General features: G+C 47.5%; 1 protein-coding gene across 2 annotated transcripts in view; it reads left to right on the top strand.

Moving 5' to 3' along the window:
- POLR3A (RNA polymerase III subunit A) overlaps positions 1-21,440 on the top strand; it is a 52,570-nt gene extending 31,130 nt beyond the window's left edge. The window contains exons 17-32 of one of the 2 annotated variants that reach the window (XM_045437795.1): positions 2,163-2,274; positions 3,992-4,110; positions 5,235-5,372; positions 7,197-7,367; positions 8,543-8,656; positions 9,935-9,970; positions 13,100-13,186; positions 13,277-13,359; positions 13,933-14,103; positions 15,198-15,291; positions 15,477-15,569; positions 16,834-16,998; positions 17,461-17,625; positions 17,841-17,972; positions 18,983-19,115; positions 20,815-21,440. In XM_045437795.1, the coding sequence (XP_045293751.1) occupies positions 2,163-2,274; positions 3,992-4,110; positions 5,235-5,372; positions 7,197-7,367; positions 8,543-8,656; positions 9,935-9,970; positions 13,100-13,186; positions 13,277-13,359; positions 13,933-14,103; positions 15,198-15,291; positions 15,477-15,569; positions 16,834-16,998; positions 17,461-17,625; positions 17,841-17,972; positions 18,983-19,115; positions 20,815-20,963 (1,962 nt within the window). In that variant the 3' untranslated portion in view covers positions 20,964-21,440. The remainder of the gene's footprint in view (positions 1-2,162; positions 2,275-3,991; positions 4,111-5,234; positions 5,373-7,196; positions 7,368-8,542; positions 8,657-9,934; positions 9,971-13,099; positions 13,187-13,276; positions 13,360-13,932; positions 14,104-15,197; positions 15,292-15,476; positions 15,570-16,833; positions 16,999-17,460; positions 17,626-17,840; positions 17,973-18,982; positions 19,116-20,814) is intronic. The other variant, XM_045437796.1, reaches the window with a different exon arrangement.
- The last annotated feature ends 301 nt before the right edge of the window (positions 21,441-21,741 follow it).

The raw sequence follows: 21,741 nt of genomic DNA, 5'->3' as shown, positions 1-21,741 counted from the left end.
TCAGTAGTGCTGCAATAAACATTGGGGTGCATGTGCCCCTTCGAATCAGCATTTTTGTATCCTTTGGATAAATACCTAGTAGTGCATTTGCTGGATTGTAGGGTAGTTCTATTTTTAATTTTTTAGGAACCTCCATACTGTTTTCCAGAGTGGCTGCACCAGTTTGCATTCCCATCAACAGTGCAAAAGCAGTTCCCCTTTCTCTGCATCCTCGCTAACATCTGTTGTTTCCCGAGTTGTTAATTTTAGCCATTCTGACAGGTGTGAGGTGGTATCTCATTGTGGTTTTGATTTGTATTTTCTTGATGATGAGTGATGTTGAGCTTCTTTTCATGTGTCTATTAGCTATCTGGATGTCTTCTTTGGAAAAGTGTCTATTCATTTCTTTTGCCCATTTCTTCACTGGATTATTTGTTTTTTGGTATTGAATTTGATAAGTTCTTTATAGATTTTGGATACTAACCCTTTATCTGGTATGCCATTTGGAAATAATCTTCTCCCATTCCTTCGGTTGCCTTTTAGTTTTGCTGATTGTTTCCTTCGCTGTGCAGAAGCTTTTTATCTTGACGAGGTCCCGGTAGTTCATTTTTGCTTTTGTTTAACCTTGCCTTTGTCAAGTAAGAAGTTGCTGTGGCTGAGGTCTTTTGCCTGTTTTCTCCTCTAGGATTCTGATGGCTTCTTGTCTTATTTTTAGGTCTTTCATCCATTTTGAGTTTGTTTTTGTGTATGGTAAGAAAGTGGTCTGGGTTCATTCTTCTGCATGTTGCTGTCCAGTGTTCCCAACACCATTTGTTGAAGAGATTGTCTTTATTCCATTGGATATTCTTTCCTGCTTTGTCGAAGATTAGTTGGCCATACGTTTGTGGGTCCATTTCTGGGTTGTCTGTTCTGTTCCATTGATCTATGTGCCAGTACCATATGATTACCGCTTTGTAATACAGTCTGAAGTCCGGAATTGTGACGCCCCCAGCTTTGGTTTTCTTTTTCAACATTACTTTTACTATTCGGGGTCTTTTCTGGTTCCATACAAATTTTAGAATTGTTTGTTCTAGCTCTGTGAAGAATGCTGGTGTTATTTTGATAGGAATTGCATTGAACATGTGGATTGCCTTGGATAGTATTGACAGTTTAACAATATTTGTTCTTCTGATCCATGAGCATGGAATGTTTTTCCAAAAAGGAAAATTGTCAGAATTGTCTTCTTCAATTTCTTTCATAAGTTTCCTATAGTTTTCAACGTATAGATCTTTCACTTCTTTGGTTAGGTTTATCCCTAGGTATTTTATGGGTTTTGGTGCAATTGCAATGAGAGCAAGTCCTCTTTCTGCTGCTTCATTATTGGTATATAGAAATGCAACCAATTTCTGTAAATTGATTTTATATCCTGCGACTTTGCTGAATTCATGTTATCAGTTCTAGCAGTTTTTTGATTAATTTCTCTGAGTCTTGAGAGAGAGAGAGAAATGGATGTTCCTCACTGGCACTTACCTAGGAATTTACTTGAGGCTCCAGCAGCATTTGTTTTTAGTGGAACCATGACTCGTAACTGATTTAGCACCCTCTCTGTGAGCTGAGAAAGGACACCTTGTGGATGAGCTCATGGACTAGAATATTCCTGTAGAGTCACCTCATCACACGTTTAACTTGTGGGAATTCACATGTGTGCTTGGAAAGTAAAAATAAGAGGTAAGTTTTAGAACTAGCATAAACAGTTTTCCATTACTACATACTACACGGTAGCTTCTGTTCCTAAGTGTATTTGGGCCTACGTGTGCATGTACAGTTGATATGTATACAGACATATTGTAGAGGATGCTATACACATGTTATATACTTTCTGCCTTAGGGGCCATTTAAAGGATTTTTCAAGACTTTGTTACTAATCATTTTTACCTTAAACACTGATTTGGAACCTTTCCTTCCTCATGGAAGGTTAGGGTCTTTATAGATAAGGCATATTGATCTTCAAAAGCTCGAAACCCTTTCTCTATTGGAAATCTGACATCTGGCTTAAATTTTGTCAGATTTCATTAAATGTCAGGTTGAAAAAATAAATAAAATAAAGTAAAATAAAGTAAAATAAAATAAAATAAAATAAATAAATGTCAGGTTGAATGTTGGTAATCAGCAGAGTCCTCATGCACCTCCCTTTTTCCCTCCAGGCTCTAATCCTGAAGGAGCTGTCTGTGATCCGCGACCACGCGGGCAGTGCCTGCCTCCGGGAACTGGATAAGAGCAATAGCCCACTCACCATGGCTCTGTGCGGCTCCAAAGGTGTGCGCTCCTCCACCAACTGCCCTCATTGCATTCTCTGTATGGGCTGACAGGTTTTCTCCCAGAAAATGCAGGAGTAATTTCAGACCGTTCATTTATAAGGGTATGTCTTGGGGCACCTGGGTGGTCTGTTGGTTAAGCATCCGACTCTTAGTTTCAGCTGAAGTCATGATCCTTGAGGTTTGTAAGTCAGAGCCCCATGTCCCGGCTCCATGCTCTTAGCACAGAGTCTGCCTGGGATTCTCTCTCTTTCCTCTCTCTCTACCCCTACCCCACTCGTGTCCTCTGTCTCTCTCGAAAAATAAATATATATATATTTAATATATAAATATGTACATATTAAAATATATATATAAAGGCATATATTTTTATTAAAAAAATTTTTTTAATGTATATTTATTTTTGAGAGAGAGGAGACACAAAATCTGAAGCAGGCTCCAGGCTCTGAGCTGTCAGCACAGAGCCCGACATGGGACTCGAACCCATGAGCCGTGAGATAATGACCTGAGCTGAAGTTGGACGCTCAACCAACTGAGCCACTCAGGTGCCCCAGGGCGTATCTTTTTAAATCATATGTATAGAAAGAGACTTAATTATTTACATCTTAGACATTTAACTCCTATTTTTTTTTAATTTTTTTAAATTATTTTTTTTTAATGCTTATTATTGAGAGACAGAGAGACACAGAGCGTGAGTAGGGGAGGGGTAGAGAGAGGGGGAGACACAGAATCCAAAGTAGGCTCGAGGCTCTGAACTGTTAGCACAGAGCCCGACGCAGGGCTCAAACTCACAAACTGCGAGATCATGACGTGAGCCGAAGTCGGTCGCCCAACCAACTGAGCCACCCAGGTGCCCCCCTATTTTTTTTTTTAATTTTTTTAACGTTTAATTAATTTTTGAGAGACAGAGACAGAGCATTAGCAGGGGAGGGGCAGAGAGAGAGGGAGACACAGAATCCAAAGTAGGCTCCAGGCTCTGAGCCTACGTCGTGCTCTGTGCTAACAGCTCAGAGCCTGGAGCCTGCTTCCGATTCTGTGTCTCCCTGTCTCTGATCCTCCCCCATTCATGCTCTGTCTCTCTCTGTCTCAAAAATAAATAGATGTTAAAAAAATAAAAATTAAAAAATAATAAAAAATTAAAAAAGCTTTCTAAATTAATGTATTTAGTGATATGGTAAATGCTTTAATTTCATAGTTGTCTAGGACCTAAAGCGTTAAGTTTCATGGTACTGCATTCAGATTCAAAACCTCCATGCTTCTATTTCTGTAAATTTTTTTGGCAGAATAAAGTCCAACTTTGCTGCTTCCCTCCCGCCCCCTGCAGTGTTCACCTTCCTGCTCCTGGTGAGCATGCCCCCCACTTTCCCATTCCTGTGTCTTTGCTTCCCACTTTTCCACTTTCTTTGGAATTTCTCCCCTCATCCCTTCTTATATCCACATTGTAATGTCCTCCAGAAGTTCAGCCTGGTGGCAGACTCTTCCCTGCAAGTCTTTGCTCCAGCCCCAAAGTGCTTACACTCCCTGCTGAGCCCTGCAGCTCTCCCTCCGCTTTTGTTCTGTTGCTGAGGGCTCCACCCTGTATTATTCTCGTTCTGGCTCTTACTGTCCCTAGACCGTGAGCCTGCGCTGTCATATTCCTGTTTTATCCCACAGATCTTCTTGTGCTTAATTAACGTGGTTCGGTAAACAAATGTTACATTCCTGACCTGTTTCCCCAGGTTCTTTCATTAACATATCACAGATGATTGCCTGTGTAGGACAGCAAGCCATCAGTGGCTCTCGAGTGCCAGATGGCTTTGAAAACAGGTCCTTGCCTCACTTTGAAAAACACTCAAAGGTAAGTAGTAGTGGTTAAGACAGAACTTTGGAGGGCAACCGTGGGGAGTGCGGAAGAGTATTGGGAGCCCTGTGCTGCCAGCGCACCCAGAGGGGGCGTGTGTGGGCGGGCTCCTCTGGGGCCTTCCCTCTCCAACCCCTACAGAGTCGTGTGGGAGCCTTGTTAGATTTGCTGCTACCAAACTTGATCAATGCCCTCTTGTTTTCTCTCCAAGAGGGAGGATTTCAAGGTCCTTTCCAATAATCAAAATCTATAGATACCTCATGTCTGATCAATGTGTGATTATGGGAACACTGATATCAAAGTATGGGGATTTTAAAATAGTAATAATATGAACCACAGTAAAACGACCAGGAAAGTCCAGATTTTCCTCTCAACTTCTCGAACTCGGTTTTTAAATGACCTCTGGGTTTCAGTGGCGCTGGTGGTTTGGGCACTGGTATAAGCAGAAATAGACAAATCTGTGCTAGGCTTCTTCTGGGACTCAGGGACAGACAACTTTTAAGTCTAGTTGAGGAACTTAGAGTAGGTTTGGTCACTCAGATTCTGGATTTGGAATCAGCTCTTATTCCCATTAAAGCACAGATACTGCAGCTGCTCTTATCCCATGGGACTGTGGGGTTTCTGTCCAGCCACCCCCCCCCCTCCCCCGGGGAGACAGGACTGCTGTACTGGGAATGTGTAGGTATTTTCTGTATCATACAGTCTGAGGAACATTTTAGGGACTCTGTCCAAGATCAGAATTCACTAGAAGTCAGAGAGCCAAGTGGTCACTGGAATGGTGCCCATCTGTGCATGTCAGGCTCAGAGTTCTAAGGGAGCCTGACAAATTTAAAGGGGAGGCTGGGGGCATTCAAACTGCTTGGTCCACTTGCCTGCCACTGACACCAGCACCAGCACCTGCCCTGCCTGGGAGCTCACCCTCCTTGTCTCTGGGAAGGATGGTTTATGCCAAGTTCTTTCTCCTTTCAGGAAGGGCGTGTAAAGTCTACCCCTTCATAAGTGTGCATTGGCCAGGTATTTATAGTCTAAAGGTGGGGCATTTTGTGATTTGAATGAGGTTTGAAGTTGTGGACCTTGAAGGTTTTTTGTCTGGCTTTTCTTTTTTCCCCACCTCTCTTTAGCTCCCAGCTGCCAAAGGCTTTGTGGCTAATAGCTTTTATTCCGGTTTGACACCGACCGAGTTTTTCTTCCACACAATGGCTGGCCGGGAAGGTCTAGTCGACACAGCCGTAAAGACTGCTGAAACGGGATACATGCAGGTAATTTGAAGAAATGTAGGCCATTAGCGGCAGAGCAGGACAGGGTTCCGAGGATTTTGACTGCTGAGTGTTTACATATTTTGTACATGAACTGTCACGTATCGAGTCTTAGTATTTAAAAAGAATAATTGGGAAATACGGGAGCCCTGGAAATAAACAGCATAAAAAGGTAATATGTTCACTTCATCCCTTATGCCTTAAGTGATTCAGACCAGGCCAGGGCCACACTCACCAAAGCTGTACTGAGAACGTGGACTGGAAGTGTATCCGGGGACACGTTACTGAGCCTCACTGGGCCTCTGTTTCCTAATCCATGAAGATGTGGATGACAGTACCTACGTCCCAATGATTGAGAGGACTCTGCTTCTCACTTGGCAACTATTTATGTAGCCTCTTGTTTTTTAATTTTAACTGACTCCAAGAACTTACTCCGGTGCCTGCAGGAGGTCTTGGACACTTGGAGGGATGGCTCTCCATCATATGTGCAGCTCCAGGACAGTAGGCTCAGGGCGACAGGATGAAACTAGAGGGCTTCCTGTTCCCATGCTTCTCAGACCGCCATAAAAATATCCCTAATGGCAGACAAGTAAGAACACATCCCGACTTCATTCTTCCTTATATAAGACCACAAGCAGAGGATTTCATTTCATTCCCTGATTATCATTTTCTCCTCTGTCTTCCATGACCTATGTTTGCTTTTATATTTTTTCAATGTTCCTGTCTCCTTATAACATCAGATAAAGTCAAATCTCCCAGTTGCTAGGCTGTGAACTTGCTGTGGCTTTGAGTCCCCTTTGTCCCCACTGTGGATCCCGGTTTAAGAAGCACAGCCCTTTGCAGGCTGGGAAAGCAGAACTGATCAACCAGAGGTGTGAATAAGACAGGCAGAGCAAACAAGGTTGATGAAGGTGAGAGCAGACTGGAGTCCATAGAAATAGCTATTTCCATAAATATGTGTGTGTCCTCATCAATACTTCCCCTTTTCATCACGTTTTGATGGGAAATTGCCCTTCAGTTTTGGAGTGTGCTGCTTTTGTCAAAAACCCAACAGACTGTGAAATGCTTTTACCACTCTTGCCAGAATGTCTTTTGACTGTATTTTTTGACTTTACCTTTTTGAAGTAGAGAGTATGACTTTCCCAGAGCAGTGTGTTAACTTAGAACAAATTAGTTCTGGCACGAGGGATTTTTGTTTTGAGGTTGCCTGGAGGAAGATTTCTTTCTCTTTAATTCACTGCACCACCATCACACTGCTGGCTGGAGCATTCTACTGGTGGAAGGTTCTCCCTAAGCAGATGTGAGAAATGGCTGCTGCCTGCTGGTTCAGACATAATGCCATCCCTGTTCTCTTTTCTTCCCCCTGGGTCCCAGAAGGGGGTATGCACCTGAGATCCTCTGTAATTCATATTGAAGTCCACCCACAGGGGTCCTGGATTCAGTTGTGTTTAGAAATGTAAAGCTGTTGCATTAATTTATACCTTAGGGAGAAAGAGAGGGAAGGGGCAAAAGGGCCTAGGAAAACAGTTAGTGTTTACAGAATCCTTTGGGGGTGATGGGCCTTAAATTACATGTATTCAAAAACACACTAAAGCACTCGAGGTTGGGCATATTCTGAATCCCACTGCACAGGCTTACGGGTCACTTCTGGGCTTGCTGTTCCAAAGGGCCAGGGGACTCTTTTTTAAGGGATTTCTAATAAAATATTTTAAATGATGAAAGTGCTGGTAACCTTGAAAGTTAGCATTGCAGATCTCATCCCCTGCACACGTGACTGGCCTTCTCAAAGCAGCTGAGCGTTTGTTTCCTCTCCTCCTCTTCCTTCAGAGAAGGCTTGTCAAGTCCCTTGAAGATCTTTGCTCACAATACGATCTGACAGTCCGAAGCTCCACGGGTGATATTATCCAGTTCATTTACGGGGGAGATGGCTTGGATCCTGCAGCTATGGAGGGAAAAGATGAACCTTTAGAGTTCAAAAGGGTTCTGGACAACATCAAAGTAAGATTTAGCATTATATCTGGGGTTAGAGTGTTTCCAAGGACGTGTGTTTACAATGGAGGCATCCTTTGGAGTATCACACACAGTTAATACTCGAGTTATATCTATCCAGCCACCGGTAGTATTTTTCGTCTTGTGTTACCCTGCATAATTTCCCCAAATTTGAAGGAAAAATATTTTTTCAATTTAAAAGTCTAGTATTGGTAGTAATCCAATGTCAACAGAAGAGGGCTTTGGTTTCTATCTAGTGAAGCATGTTACCGGCCAGTGTTAAAAGTCGTGGGTGTTGAGAAGCAAGCTTTAAGCTTTTACTAAAGCACATGCTTTAACTAGGGGTATATATATATATTTTTTTTATTTATTTTTTTTTTTCAACGTTTATTTATTTTTGGGACAGAGAGAGACAGAGCATGAACGGGGGAGGGGCAGAGAGAGAGGGAGACACAGAATCGGAAACAGGCTCCAGGCTCTGAGCCATCAGCCCAGAGCCCGACGCGGGGCTCGAACTCACGGACCGCAAGATCGTGACCTGGCTGAAGTCAGACGCTTAACCGACTGCGCCACCCAGGCGCCCCTAGGGGTATATTTTAAAAAACCTTTTTGAAAGGTAGTTTGACAATACTAATCTGAATTTATATGTGGGTGTCTTTTGACCCAGCAATTCCACTTATAGGAATTTGCCCAACAGAAATGACTTAAATGTACCAAGAATGTTTTTCTAGCACCTTTTGCCCATATATTAGGGTAATATGCAGCCTTTAAAACTTTGGGGGACTCCCGTGAGCTTTGGGGTAGGGGAGTAGTTTCACTCCTGAAATGTTTGGGTTTTTTTTTAATTTTTTTGTTGTTGATTTTTTTTTTTTTTTTTTTTTTTTTTTTTAAAACAGCGATACATAATTTCAATGCAAATCTGGGATGGGGTGAAGGTTGAGAAGTAATGGAACGGTACCCACTGAATCACTCACACTCACTCTTTATGTGAGATGGAGTGGGTTTATCCTGTCTTCAGAATATAAAATATGCTTTGAAAGAAAAATAAAATCATAGATTGGTGAGAAAAAATCATGCTCACTCTGAGAAAAGTCATTTTGTCTCTTGTAAATTCTTTCATTTAATCCTGCCCCCACCCTCAGTCACCCCCATACACATCACACTATCTCCTTTTGATACTTGAGGCAGTCTTCCCGTGTCAGAGCGAGCCTGCGCTGAGTAAAAACGAGCTGGTCCTGACCACGGAGTCAATCATGAAGAAGACGGAGTTCCTCTGCTGCCAGGACAGCTTCCTGCAGGTGAGCTCTCTACTGGTGGGAGCACCCAGCTTGGCCATCAGCAAGAGATTGTTGCCCGGTGCCGGCAGATGGTTTTTATAAGTGAGGGGTGGGGGCTGTGGGGTGGAGTGTGTTAAAAGTGTTTTCTTTGTTAAAAATTTCAGGAATGGCCCAGGCAAACTCCCAGCAGCCGACATGAAGAATTCGTGTCATGTCCTTCTTAGTGTCTGTCTCTCACGCAGGTGTCACCCTGCTAGAAGAAAAATACTTCCTTTAGAGAACTATTGTTTTTTGTTGTTGTTCTTGTTTTTTAACCTTGTCCCTCTGTCAACCCCTTTACCTGCTGTCTCGTCTTGCAGACCAGCTCTTCCCACAGTCATTGCGAATCCTGGTAACTTAAGACTTCATTTTTTTTTTTTTTTTTTAATTTTTATGTTTGTTTATTTTTGAGAGATAGACAGAGCATGAGCAGGGGAGGGGCAGAGAGAGAGGGAGACATAGAATCCGAATAGGCTCCAGGCTCTGAGCTGTCAGCACTGAGCCCGACTTGGGGTTCGAACTCACAAACCGTGAGATCATGACCTGAGCTGAAGTCAGAAGCTTAACCAACTGAGCTACCCAAGACTTCCATTTTTAAGTAATCTCTACACCCAACGCAAGGCTTGAACCCACACCCTGGATGTCAAGAGTCTCACGCTCTACTGCCTTCACCAGCCAGACACACCTGGTGGTGGTGGTATAAATTGCTCTTCCTGTTACCATAGTGTGGATCAGTAGTTCATGGAGTCAGCCAGCCTCCTTTTTCCAGAGAGCTGTTACCTTGATAACCTCTCAGGGCTTTGTTAGTTTATTGTTTTTTTGTTTTTTTTAATTTCACTGACCTGCTGGAGCAGCTCCTTCCTGTTTATTATCACGGTTGTGATCAAAAGCAGAGGGATACAGAAGCCAGTAAATGGTTGCCTTTGTGTGCCAATGGGTGATTCAAATGCAGCACAAAATTGACAGGAATCTATCCCTTTCAGTATGTCAAAAATGACAACAGTCATGTGAAACTGAAAGAGTATTCTAGTCAAGTATGCCCTTGATTCTTTCTTTTCCTATGTTGAGGTGTGAAAGGCGAAAAAGAGACTTCCAGATTTCAATAAGTTTAAATCCAGAGTATGGTTGGGCTGGGTGCCTTTGTTTGTGGTTTTTCCCAAATTTTCATTTTTTTTTTTTTTAACAAATTAGAATTGTGATTTGGTGTTTTTGCATGATTATATTATATTCACCTATTTACTATTCTGTTTATCCTCAAAGACCTTAACTGAGACAGGCTATGAGAAGTACAATGAGGTAACGTGCTGAGCATGCTGGGAGTGCTAAGCTTAAGGGGTGAACTTGGCAGCAGTCCGGCTGTTTGCCCGCCCCGGCGAGCTTCCGCCTCACTCCCGGCACAATCGGCTTCCCTGCTCATCACTCTGGCTCCCTTCTTGCCTTTTGCAGGGTTTTACGGGTGTCTCCCTGACCAGGAGTGTGTGCGTATTCAGTGAGCACTCCTAGCCCTCAATATGTCACACGCCCTGCAGATCCCGGGGACACCCAGATGACTGTGTCCTTGCCCTCTGCGGGTTGACGGTCTAATGAGCTCAGGTCCAAAATCCACTGGCCAGAACCCGATTTATCGGAGGCCACTCCTGAGTGGCACGGAGCCCTGGCCGCCCCAGAGGCTGCTGCCAGTGCCCACAGTTGTGCTGCGGAGGGTGTGAAGACGTAACTGCCGCTTAACCGTGTGATTAATTGCCTGCCGGTTGCCGTGTTGTGAGTTCTCTTTTAGTATGCATGGGTTCATTCAGTTGAGTTCTTAGTAGCTTATTTCAGTTTTCATTTCTACAAAATGAGCCTTTTTTTTTTTTAAACCTAACTTTCAGAATATCTGCCCTAACTTTTGTGTAAGGAAAGTCATTCCTTTCAGCAAAGCCACTGGAAGCAATGTCCATTTGGGTGGTAGCTGAAAGACTCCTCTCCAGTGCCTAAGCTGAGCAATGGTTGTAGGTGTGTGTTCTTTTACTCCTTCTGCGCGCAGAGTTCCTCGCAGGTGAAAGTCCACGGGTCTGCTCAGCCTTGGGCTCTCCTCCGGTTTCGCTGTGCCGTCAGGTGGGGCAGCCTTTAACAGCTGGCGCGAGATGACCACACCTGGACCGAGAGGGCTTTCAGGAACTCTCCCTGAGGCCACACAAGCACAGCTAGACGAGTATACTGGCTGGAGGAGGAAATCACCAACTTGAGAGAGGCTCTTCACGCTGAATGGCGTAGCAGGAAGACGAGGCCGTAGCACGTACTCGTGCCTTTGCACGCTCCTGCCGTCGAGCAGAGCCACACCAGGAGAGATGGTTCCAGTGCCCTCTCCGGTCTGGTTCCCTGCTCTGGTTTGCAGGAGCTGACTGTCTAAAAGTGTAGTCTCAAACTCCCAGTTAGTGAGTAAATCTGGAGAGCTTTTTAAAGAGTTACTTAAAATTTTTTTAAGTTCTTATAAATTGATAAAAGTCCTTTCTGAGTAGAATGACGATGGGGCACAGTACCCCTCGTGTATTCCACGCTTGGTCGAGGAGAAGGAAGAGAGTTGGCGCACAGGAGCAGTCGTCGTGAGGAAGCTGCATTCGTGAACGGGGGGCAGCCAGAGGGCGGTGGATCTCTGGTAGCCCCTTGGTTAGCTGGGCTCCCAGTGGGCAGAGGTGGCACTGCAGAAACCGCTGGCCCAAGACCAGTCTTCAGAGAAAGCATCTGACTTCAGGGACAGGCCTGTTGCCTTGGCCAAGCCCATGACCTCCCAGAGCCCCTCAGGGCCCTCCACTCTAGCCTGTTAGGGTTAATGCCATACCACCTCATGGGGAGGTCTCAACCCCTGGGCAGCTGCTGACCGAGAAGGGCCCATGAGCCATGGACTGTGTGGATATAACCTAAGGCTATTTAAACATAACAACAGTAAGTGTTAGGGTTTTTTTGCTTTCAGAAAAGATAGTAAGAAATCGCCAGGTGGTCTGTAGGAAGCTAAAGAGATTAATTTTTGCAAGGTTGTGATAAAACTGGGCTCCAGTAAGTGTTAAGCTCTCTGTGGGTGCCCATAGGATTTTATCTTTGCAAAAGTAGGCTTCTGGTTCCATCTGCTTTAAAATATTTGTTTCAGACAAAACATTAGACATTTTCAGCTATGTGATACAGACTGAATAGACTTTGGGTAGGGCATACTGGTCTCTCCTTAGGGTCCCTCAGCCCGCCTTATAATCAAGAAACAAGACTTCTTGAAGCTTTGCGGCCACCGCAATATGCAGTCCACCCTCGGGCTGTCCATGTGTGTGGGTCTGTCCTCTGCCAGCCACACAGAGCAGCTGGGTGCCTGCACTGACATTCAAGAGTGACATTTAAGCTCACTGCCACCGTTACTTGTCCACGATCAGTGAGGGAAATTACATTTCTAGGAGGGCTGCTGAGGGAAGTGCAGTCTGTCTACTCTCCCATATTCTCAAAAACGCCCCTGGATCAAACTAGAGCAGCTAATCACCAGCCCCCATGCCTGCATCGCAGCAGCCTCTAAAGGATGGCTGCTGCATGGCGTGTGCCATCAACTCACCTGGGACCTGCCCTAAGAGTCAGCACTTGATGTGTGAGCGCCTGGGAGCCGGACTTTGATGGGTGTAACTCACTAAAGCTCACCACCCCTCTGTAAGTCCTCCTTGAGTGCTGGCCAGTCCTGCTTCCAGGAATGACTACAGGGTGGATTTATTTCAGAGATACACCGTAAATTGCAGAACAGATGGGTCTTCCCCTTTGAACGGTTGCCAGAAAAGTTAGGCCTGTGGCCGATAGCCCTGCCCTGTGCCTCCTCCACAGGATGTCCTTGTCGCCTTCTTCCTTGCTCCATGTAGATCTCATCCAGGGCTTTGAGTACTATTCTGAAATACAGAGGGGACAACAAATACACAATGTTTCATTTCCCACTTTGCTTTCCAGGAATCCTTACAAAGTCCTAATTGTTGGGAAGGGAAAGTGACCCCGGGTGGGGGAGATGCAGAGGTGAGGGTCAGAGAGAGAAAGAGAGGCAGGGATTTGGGAGTGTTTTCTTTGAAATGAAGGCAGGCTGAAACCACGTGTTTGTGATGTATATACAGCATCTACAAAGCTATGCGTTAGCTGCTACTTAAATTGATCATAAGTTCAGAAGAAAGCCTCAGAGTAAGTCTGCTTAGAGACTACAGGTTTGTTCTAGCCGTGCTGAGCTGTGTGAGTGCAGGTGATGGGAGAGCAGAGGAGAAGGCGACAGCGTGGGACGCGCTCCCCGTGCCAGGGTCTCGTGGAGCAGGCGCAGGGGGCGGAGCTAGCCATCGCGAAACCAGTGGACACCTGACATTATTGACGCTTGTAAAACAAACTGCCATCTAGGTTCCCGAGAAATACACAACTGATGCTTGCTGTGTAATCTTTCAGGAAATAAAAAAATTCATTAAGGGTGTTTCTGAGAAGATCAAGAAAACCAGAGACAAATACGGCATCAACGATAACGGCACAACAGAGGTAACGGGCGGCCTTCCCCGACCGGCTCAGTCACCCTCGTGGGCTCAGGTGCCACCAGCCTGACCCTGCACTCGGCTTCTGTCCTTCCAGCCCCGGGTGTTGTACCAGTTGGACCGGATCACCCCCACCCAGATTGAGAAGTTCCTGGAGACCTGCAGGGACAAGTACATGAGGTACGCATGCTAGTTTTCTCAGACTGCCAGGCAGTTGCATGGGCCTCCTGTCCTTCCTGTCTCCCCAGTGGAGCAAAATCCTGCGTCAGCACCACTTCCTGACTGTCAGCATCTGAGCAGGTTCTGTCCCCTCATCTCTTAGGGGCTCCGGTGGGGCGGTAGGCTGGATGCTGCAGGCGGTGGAAATAATCTCAAAGACGTTTCTGAGTGTCCTCTCCCTGTGGAGTAACTATCGATATGTTTGGCGGGTACCAGCTGCTCTGTCCACCGTCGGCACCATGTGTCAGCAGGGCTCTTGGATCTTCTGCGGGCAGTCGATGTTTGGGCCCAGTCACCACATGCTGACCACAAGGAGCCAGTGGTCACTTCCGTTATCAGAGCCCCCTGACTGTCGTACCCCTTCCCCACCTCCATCTGCACCTCCTGCCGACCTGTTGCAAGCACAACCCAGCTCGTAGCGTATTCCCTCCTGACCCTGATGACACCTGCGTTCTTGTCTGTGGAGGGAGGAGAGAAGCGGAGCCTCCTCCCAGCAGTTTTGCTGGGCTTTTCTTCCATACCCTTCCCTTCTAGGGCACAGATGGAGCCGGGTTCTGCGGTGGGCGCTCTCTGTGCCCAGAGCATTGGTGAACCAGGCACCCAGATGACCCTGAAGACTTTCCACTTTGCGGGCGTGGCCTCCATGAACATCACCCTGGGTGTGCCCCGGATCAAAGAGATCATCAACGCTTCCAAGGCCATCAGGTGCCCGCCCTCCGTTTCCCTTTTGTTCTCCTGCTGCCTGTCACACATTCTCTCATCACGTGTGATACTCTGATGGGCAGTGTGGTAAACTCTGGTGATAGGCTTATGTTAATCAGATCTGGGGTTTTAAAAGACCCGCTTGAGAAAAGTCAAAATTAGATACAGTGAAAACTGAGGCAGTGGTTGCTTTTGGCCACAAGTCACATGAAAGGGAGAAACAAAAAAAAAAAAATGACTGGGAAAGCTATTAATATGTCCCTGTAGATTTCAACTGGAGATCTGATTATTCCCAGCCTAATCATGCCTGACAGTGAGTGTATCACTTGACTATTGGCCATATTCTGTGACTCCCAGGTGATTTCATGGTAGGGCTTGTAGGTCATCTGAGACTAGAAAAAGATTAAAAACTCTCTCTCTCTGTCTCAAAAATAAATAAACATTAAAAAAAATTTTTTTTTTAAAGAAAAAGATAAAAAAATACGTTACAGTGCATTCTGTGACAAAATCATGATTCACTCACACTCCACATCCAACAAAGGGATGACAGGTAGCATTCAACGAAGGAGCGCCACGCTTGGTTCTAGAGCAGCACCTGGAGGCGTCCAGGGTGGCAGGGGCTCTGCAGCCTCCCTGGGCAGCTCCAGTCTCTCCCAGGAGTGTGTTCGGGGGTCGCCAGCCAGCACGTTCAGGGCACAGGCTGGTAGAGAGTGACTGGAAGAGTTGGAGACGTCCTGGAGAGGCGGTGGTGTGGGTAGGGCACAGCGATGGGAAACTGTAATACACGAACACGAAGGGTCGGTTCACTCGGGGAGCAGAACCAGAATAACACCTGCGAGGACCAGAGAGGAAGAGATAGGTTCACTTGGTCAGGAAGAACGTCCCAAAAACTGTCTCATTCACTGATAGAGTGGGTCGTGGCATGATTTCTAAAAATAGTAAGTCTGGGTGAGAATGTCTGTGAAGCCCCCAGTAAATGCCCAGGAAATTGCAGTTGTGTTTAGCGCTAGGATCCGGTAGCGCCTGGATTTCACAGAGCAGCCGTCTCCCGGCGGGCTCTCTCCTGCTGTAACCACTGTCCCCCTGCCTTTTCTCAGCACTCCCATCATCACAGCCCAGCTGGACAAGGACGACGACGCAGACTACGCTCGCCTCGTGAAGGGCAGAATTGAGAAAACCCTCTTGGGAGAGGTAAGAAGAAATCCCTCTTGGCAACAAGAACACTAGATCAGCAACGTTGTGAGCAGGCGTAAACACCAGTGGTGGGTGTACTGGTCATTGTGGCCATGCTGGCCCGTGTCCCTAACCACAAGCAGCGTATGCTCTTTGGAACGGGAGAAGTGACTGTGTAATGTTCTGCTCTTTTGACATGACAGATTTCAGAGTATATTGAAGAAGTGTTTCTTCCGGATGATTGCTTTATCCTCGTCAAACTCTCCCTGGAACGGATCAGACTTCTGAGACTGGAAGTGAGTCACGTAATTAAATGTGGGCAGGAAGTCATCCTCCGTTAGTCCCAGGATGGGCGCCAGTAAACTGGGGCAGGAGCTAAGCGAGGCACGAGAAGCACTGCAGAGGCTTTATTTGGGTTTCTGCTCTGTAAGAATCCATTGTACTTCTCTCTCTCTCTCTCTCTCTCTCTCTCTCCTTTTTCTTTTTAAGTTTATTATTTTGAGAGAGCACGAGTGGGGCAGGAGCAGAGAGAGAATGAGAGAAAAGCCTAAGCAGGCTGCCATCTCAGAGTCACATCTCACAAACCGTGGGATCGTGAGCTGAGCTGAAATCCAGAGTCAGACACACAACCGGCTGAGCCACCCAGACCCTCCCCCCTTTCTCCCTTTCTAAACCCAACCCTGACACACACACTCCCATCTAAAGACACGCAAGAAATTAGTTGAAATTTTATGAAGCCACGATACTTTCTCACTATAGCATAGTACTACGGGGTCTGGCGGGAGCATAGGGCCACCCGTGTCTCACTCGTCTGTGGGCCCTCAGCACAGCGCCTGTCTGGCTTGGCGAATGTTCTTGGCTGGGTGGCTTACTCCGGCTTACTATTACTGGTGTTCCTGAATACATAAAGATTGAAAGATCATCAGCCTTTCTCACAGATCAGTTGAGGCAAGGTTGCAAACTGAGTAACTTCCTGGCACTTTCCTCTTCCTCCCAGGTAGTTAACATCCATACTGCCCTTAATACATTGTTTCAGCCCATTCTCTCAAGTACCAAGTTTGTGTTGCCCATAGACTGTGATTCCAGATTTGAGTGCCCAGTTCCCCAGCCTGGGGGCTTCTGTAGCCTAGCTCGGGCCACCTGCCTTGTGGCTCTTCTACCAGAAGAGCCGGGTTGCATTGAGGAATGTGGCACATGAGCAGTTGTAGTGAGGTCAGTAAGGGGGAGGCTTCACTGACTCTTTTAAATTGTCCTGCTCTCCAGCCCCTGCTCCCAGAACCTCCTCAGAGCCTGTGTGTGTTGCTGTGAATTGACCATCCATTTTCAGTGGGGAAAAACGTTGGTTTGGGGATAAGGGGAGGTTGTGAAAAAAAAAAAAAAAATCTCTACCTAACAAGGAAATACATAGTACGTCTCATTTTAAAACTTCACGGTGAGAAGCAAGATTAGGGGGGAAAATGAGGTGGCTTACTGGGGGGCAGCGATGGGAAAAGGCCATTGAAGCCTCCACACACGTCAGTGACGTCCTGCGTGTGTGGCCCGTGCCTGGCCACCTTGCAGGTGAACGCTGAGACAGTGCGGTATTCCATCTGCATGTCTAAGCTCCGTGTGAAGCCTGGTGACGTGGCCGTTCACGGTGAGGCCGTGGTGTGCGTCACCCCCAGAGAGAACAGCAAAAGCTCCATGTACTATGTGCTGCAGTTCCTGAAAGAGGATCTCCCCAAGGTGAGACCAAAGTCCCTTCTTGGCCCCTCCCCCAGCCTATGCCCAGAGATTTGTAAAGGGAGAGGTGGCATTTACCTCTCCCCCAAATACCCAGCCGTCTGGCAACCTGAGGACTGAAGGTCCTGCGGAGACTGAAGGTGGTGCCTGTTTCTTCTTTCCTGCCACGTCCCTCTGGGATCAGGTTTTTCCCATCTTAGCACTGCCATGCTGACTCTGCTTGTTAGATTCCTGTCTGTTCTGTCGTAAAACTGATGGAGTATATATGGCATGGTCCCCTGATCTTCCGTTTTCTGCATAACCCCTAACAGCACACAGGCACTTTTCGGTTTGGTAAGACCTGAGAAACGGGGATGGTCAAGGTGCCAACCCAGTTCTCACAGCCCGTGTGCTTTCTGAGGGTAACGGGGGCCATGGGGCCATGGGTACCGCAGGGCCTTGAGCCTTCTGTGTCTCCGAGTGCAGGTGGTGGTACAGGGCATCCCAGAGGTTTCCAGAGCTGTCATCCACATCGACGAGCAGAGTGGAAAAGAAAAGTACAAACTCCTGGTGGAGGGCGATAACCTGCGGGCAGTCATGGCCACTCACGGTGTGAAGGGCACCCGCACTACCTCCAACAACACCTACGAGGTACAGCTCCTGCCCAGGGTCACCTCCCAGTTGTCCCGGCACACCCCTCTGACCCTGCCGCTTGCCCTGGACCTACCACTAAAGATTGCCCAGCAGTCCGTTTCTGGTAGAGGGCCTGGAGTTTGCCGTTTAGCTTCCGGGCAGAGGAGAACGGAGGGAGAACTTGGGACGGCTTGCCGGAAGAGGCTGCTTGCACTCATCCTGGCTCTCTGTAGGTGGAGAAAACCCTGGGCATCGAAGCTGCCCGGACAACTATCATCAACGAAATCCAGTACACAATGGTCAACCACGGAATGAGCATTGACAGGAGGCATGTGATGCTGCTATCCGACCTGATGACCTACAAGGTTCGTGGGAGGGATGTGGCGTGCCGAATGTCTCACACACGGCTGTGATGACACCATTGAAAGAAAATCAGATGTTACCATCACCCAAAAGCCAAAGCATGTGGTCAGGCTGGGTGTTCTGGTTAACTTCCAGGATGAAATGTGCCACCTCATGGAATGAGGTGGGATGTTATTTCTGTCCTTATTAGAAATGTCCTCCTAAAGCAAAACTGGCCATTGCCGAAAGCTTAGGGATTTCCATGGAAAACCAAGGTGTTTATTTCCCTTCGAACCCATTCATCACACTTCTATAGCCATTTCCAGGTAAATGATAAGTTAATGTGTTCTGAAGGGGTGGTTAGATGGGAATGAGATTGGTTATTTTGTTTTCCTCTTTTCCCACAAATCATATTCCCCGGAGTAGTGCCATAAGATTTTCAGGATGCCTCCGCATAGAACTAGGTGGGGAAATGACCCGTTTCCTCCACCCTTGGTGAAGGCTCTCGTTTTTAAGTCTTCCCTTCCTGTGCTGTTCTCTACGCACGTATGTGTTACGTAGTTGCAGTGAGTAGTGGACATACCGTTTTTATCCTGTTTTATTTGTTGTAAGTACCTTCCACATTGTTATGTAGTTTTTATAAATATCCTTTTTAAACGATGATGTGGTATTCACTTGAATGAAGGCACCTAAATTTACTTAACTCTTTCCCTACTTTGAAACTCTCAAATTATTTGACTTTGGAGTTCTTTGAGCCATAGTAAACATCTTCAGAAATACTCTTTTTTAAAATTAGGTCTTTAATTCTAGCTCTCAGTTCCTAATTCTCTCTTCCAATGACACGTGGTCATGAGTGTAAGGGTCCGTGTTGCCGTGGGGTACGAGCGGGACAGCTGGCCGTTAGGGTCCTGTTCACACCTGAGACTGACCTGAACTGCCACCTCGCTGACCTCTGCTTATTCTGTTGATGGGGTTGCTTTGGGCCTTTGTAAGGGGCGTGAGTACCACCCTGTCCTCTCCTCTCCTGATGCAGGGTGAAGTCCTGGGCATTACGAGATTTGGCCTGGCCAAGATGAAAGAGAGTGTGCTGATGCTGGCCTCCTTTGAGAAGACAGCCGACCATCTCTTCGATGCTGCCTACTTCGGGCAGAAGGACTCCGTGTGTGGTAGGTTTGGTGTCTCTAGGAGCTTCACCAGAGGCCCTTGTTGATAGCTTATCTCGTGGGCTAGGGCTTCCCAGGAGGTGAGGGAACTGAGTCGGCAGAGCTTTTATTTTTTGAGAATAAAATCACGGATGATCTTTTTTTCTCCAAAGCCTGGCTGTGGCACCCTGCGTCCCTCCCTCTCTGTTACATGGCTCCTCTGTCAGTACAGACGGCTTTGGGGCCAAGAAGAAAAGATCAACCTTGGGCACCAAGGAATTTTCTCGACCTTGGAGTTGCAGTCAGCCACTCTGATCCTGCACCCTCTGTGTGGTGCCTGGGATGACAGGAGAGGGGCAGCGTCCAGCGCCCCTGCTGTCGTGACCCCCCGGGAAAGAGCCGCCGGGCCCAGCACCGTGCGTGCACTTCCTTCAGCACATGTGTGAGGTGCAGGTATTAAACCCTGCATAGGCGAGAAGAAGAAACTAACTTGCTTGCTGACAGGTCTCACCCTACACCGGCCTCCTCCCCCTGCTATGCAGCGCATCTCTGATGACAGCCTGGGAGAGGAGAGCTGTGGGAGAGCCATCACAACAGTGCCCGCTGCCCAGCTGGCTCTTCCCTGAGTCCCAGCACTGAGTGCCTGCTGTTCTCTATCCTTTCTCATGCGAGACCCTGCAGGCCCGAGGCGGGAGTCCCCGGGGGACTCAGTAGCCTGCCCAAGGTCACATTCTCATCTGGCCCAAGCAGGGATGCCCAGCCTGGCTGCCGTCCCCACCACCCAGAGCTCTGCTTCCTGGCGGTCGGTCGTTTCCTGTCTCCTCTCCCAGTCTTAGGTGGATTTGCCAAACAGGTGGCGGTCAGGTGGGGGTGCCCATCAGGGTAGACACCTGTGCTTTTTTCGTTCCTAAGGCTAACTCTTCCTCCTTTCGGAAGGGACGCAGCTTGTAGATAGAGGGACAGAGAAATTACTACATCGTTTTTAAGATAATGAATGGTCAGAGGAAAGAAAAGGGAGCAGAGATTGGGGCAGGAGAACAGGGCAAGGCAAGGCAAAAGTAAGAGCAAGCGTGCTTGACGATGGGACTGACAGCCAGCACGCACCCCACACACTGCCACCTCTCTCCATGCCGACCGCCTCCAGGGCCTGGCGTGGTCACACCATTCCCCCTCTGAAATCTCCCCCTTCCTCGTCCTTTAATGTTGTTAATTCATTGTCAACCCTCACATCGGTTGGTCTTTAATTTGGTGGTTGTCTCTCTGGTCTCCTGGTAGCACAAAGCCCAGAACACAGTAGGCAGGCACTCATTATGGAAGCAGAAGCCTGATCCAAAGTTGGAGTGGAGTTCAGAGAAGGAATCTGCCCCATCACCTCACTCCTGTGTCTGTGCAGGAGCCTTGTCTTCTAAGTGTGTCTGGTTAGGGCTGTGGGTTTCCAAGACACAAGTGTGCTGTTAGGCCTGGCCCAGCCCTGACCCCGAGCACAGGGAACAAGTTTCTGCTGCTGTTTCCAAGGGGATTGGCATCTACCGACCGTCAGCCTGGTTACTTTTCTTCTAGGCCCTAAGTTAAGGAAATATTGGGTGGCTTGGTGTTTCCTGAGCATCATTCAGTATCCTTGCTGTCTATGTGAAGGCGTGCCTGCAGACAGCGGGGACCTGCTGGGCTGTGAGCCCACCCCTGTGTTGAAAAGCCCTCTCATCCCCTTTCTGGTTGGTTTCAGGGGTGTCTGAATGCATCATCATGGGGATCCCCATGAACATTGGAACTGGGCTCTTCAAGCTGCTACACAAGGCCGACAGGGACCCAAGCCCTCCCAGGAGGCCCCTGATCTTCGACACAAATGAATTCCACATCCCCCTTGTTACATAGTCCAGGGAAGAGGGGACCATTCCTGACCTTGGCTCCTTGTCCCGTCTGGAAAGGGTCGACATTGGCGGCCGATCTGGAGAGCTTGTGCTTCCTGAGACAGACCCTGACATCCCCACCATGCTGCCAGGTACCCCAAAGTCACGTGGTTTCTTCCCGGGCGCCACAGCATGCAGCCGGCATGCACCCCAGGAGCAGCTCACCAGTGGCCCTGATCATACCACAGTGCATGATTGGGAGAACTGAGGTTTGTCTGTCTGTTTGAAACCCTGGAGTCACGAGGAGACCCCGGCCAGGCATCTTTGTCCTTCTCACTTCACCCATCACACCATGACCCAGAGCCAGCTATAAGCCTCACAGTCAGGGCACGTTCCTGGTTTTTCTGTCCCTCAGTCATGCTAGAATCTCTCAACATGGCCTACTCGTGTAAATGTTACCACTATTATTTATTTGTTCAGTAAAGAGTTTCGTTATTTGTTATTATTTTGGCTTTACTTTCAAAACCAAGAAGCCATAAAAACTAAGAGAGCCAGCATCAAAGTATCATGGGAAAAACTGGTTAACCAAAGGGACCAACTAGGATTTGTAACCAAGTTGAAACTGTTATGAGGCCCCAATACTCTGAAACATCTTCAACAGACACCCCTGGCCACCCCATTGTTTTTGTTTACCTCTGACCCCCGTATGGGGAGTCTCTGCCTTGTGACAGGAGTCAGACCCTCCTTTGTGGCCAATAGAAGCCTTGCCAAAGTTTGGAGCCCGCTGAGGTGGGGACTGTCAG

This window comes from Leopardus geoffroyi, chromosome D2 (assembly GCF_018350155.1).
Source record: "Leopardus geoffroyi isolate Oge1 chromosome D2, O.geoffroyi_Oge1_pat1.0, whole genome shotgun sequence".
Classification (NCBI taxonomy): Eukaryota; Metazoa; Chordata; class Mammalia; order Carnivora; family Felidae; genus Leopardus; species Leopardus geoffroyi.
The sequence above is the reverse complement of the archived record's forward strand: the minus strand, read 5'-3'. Positions and strand labels throughout refer to the sequence as shown.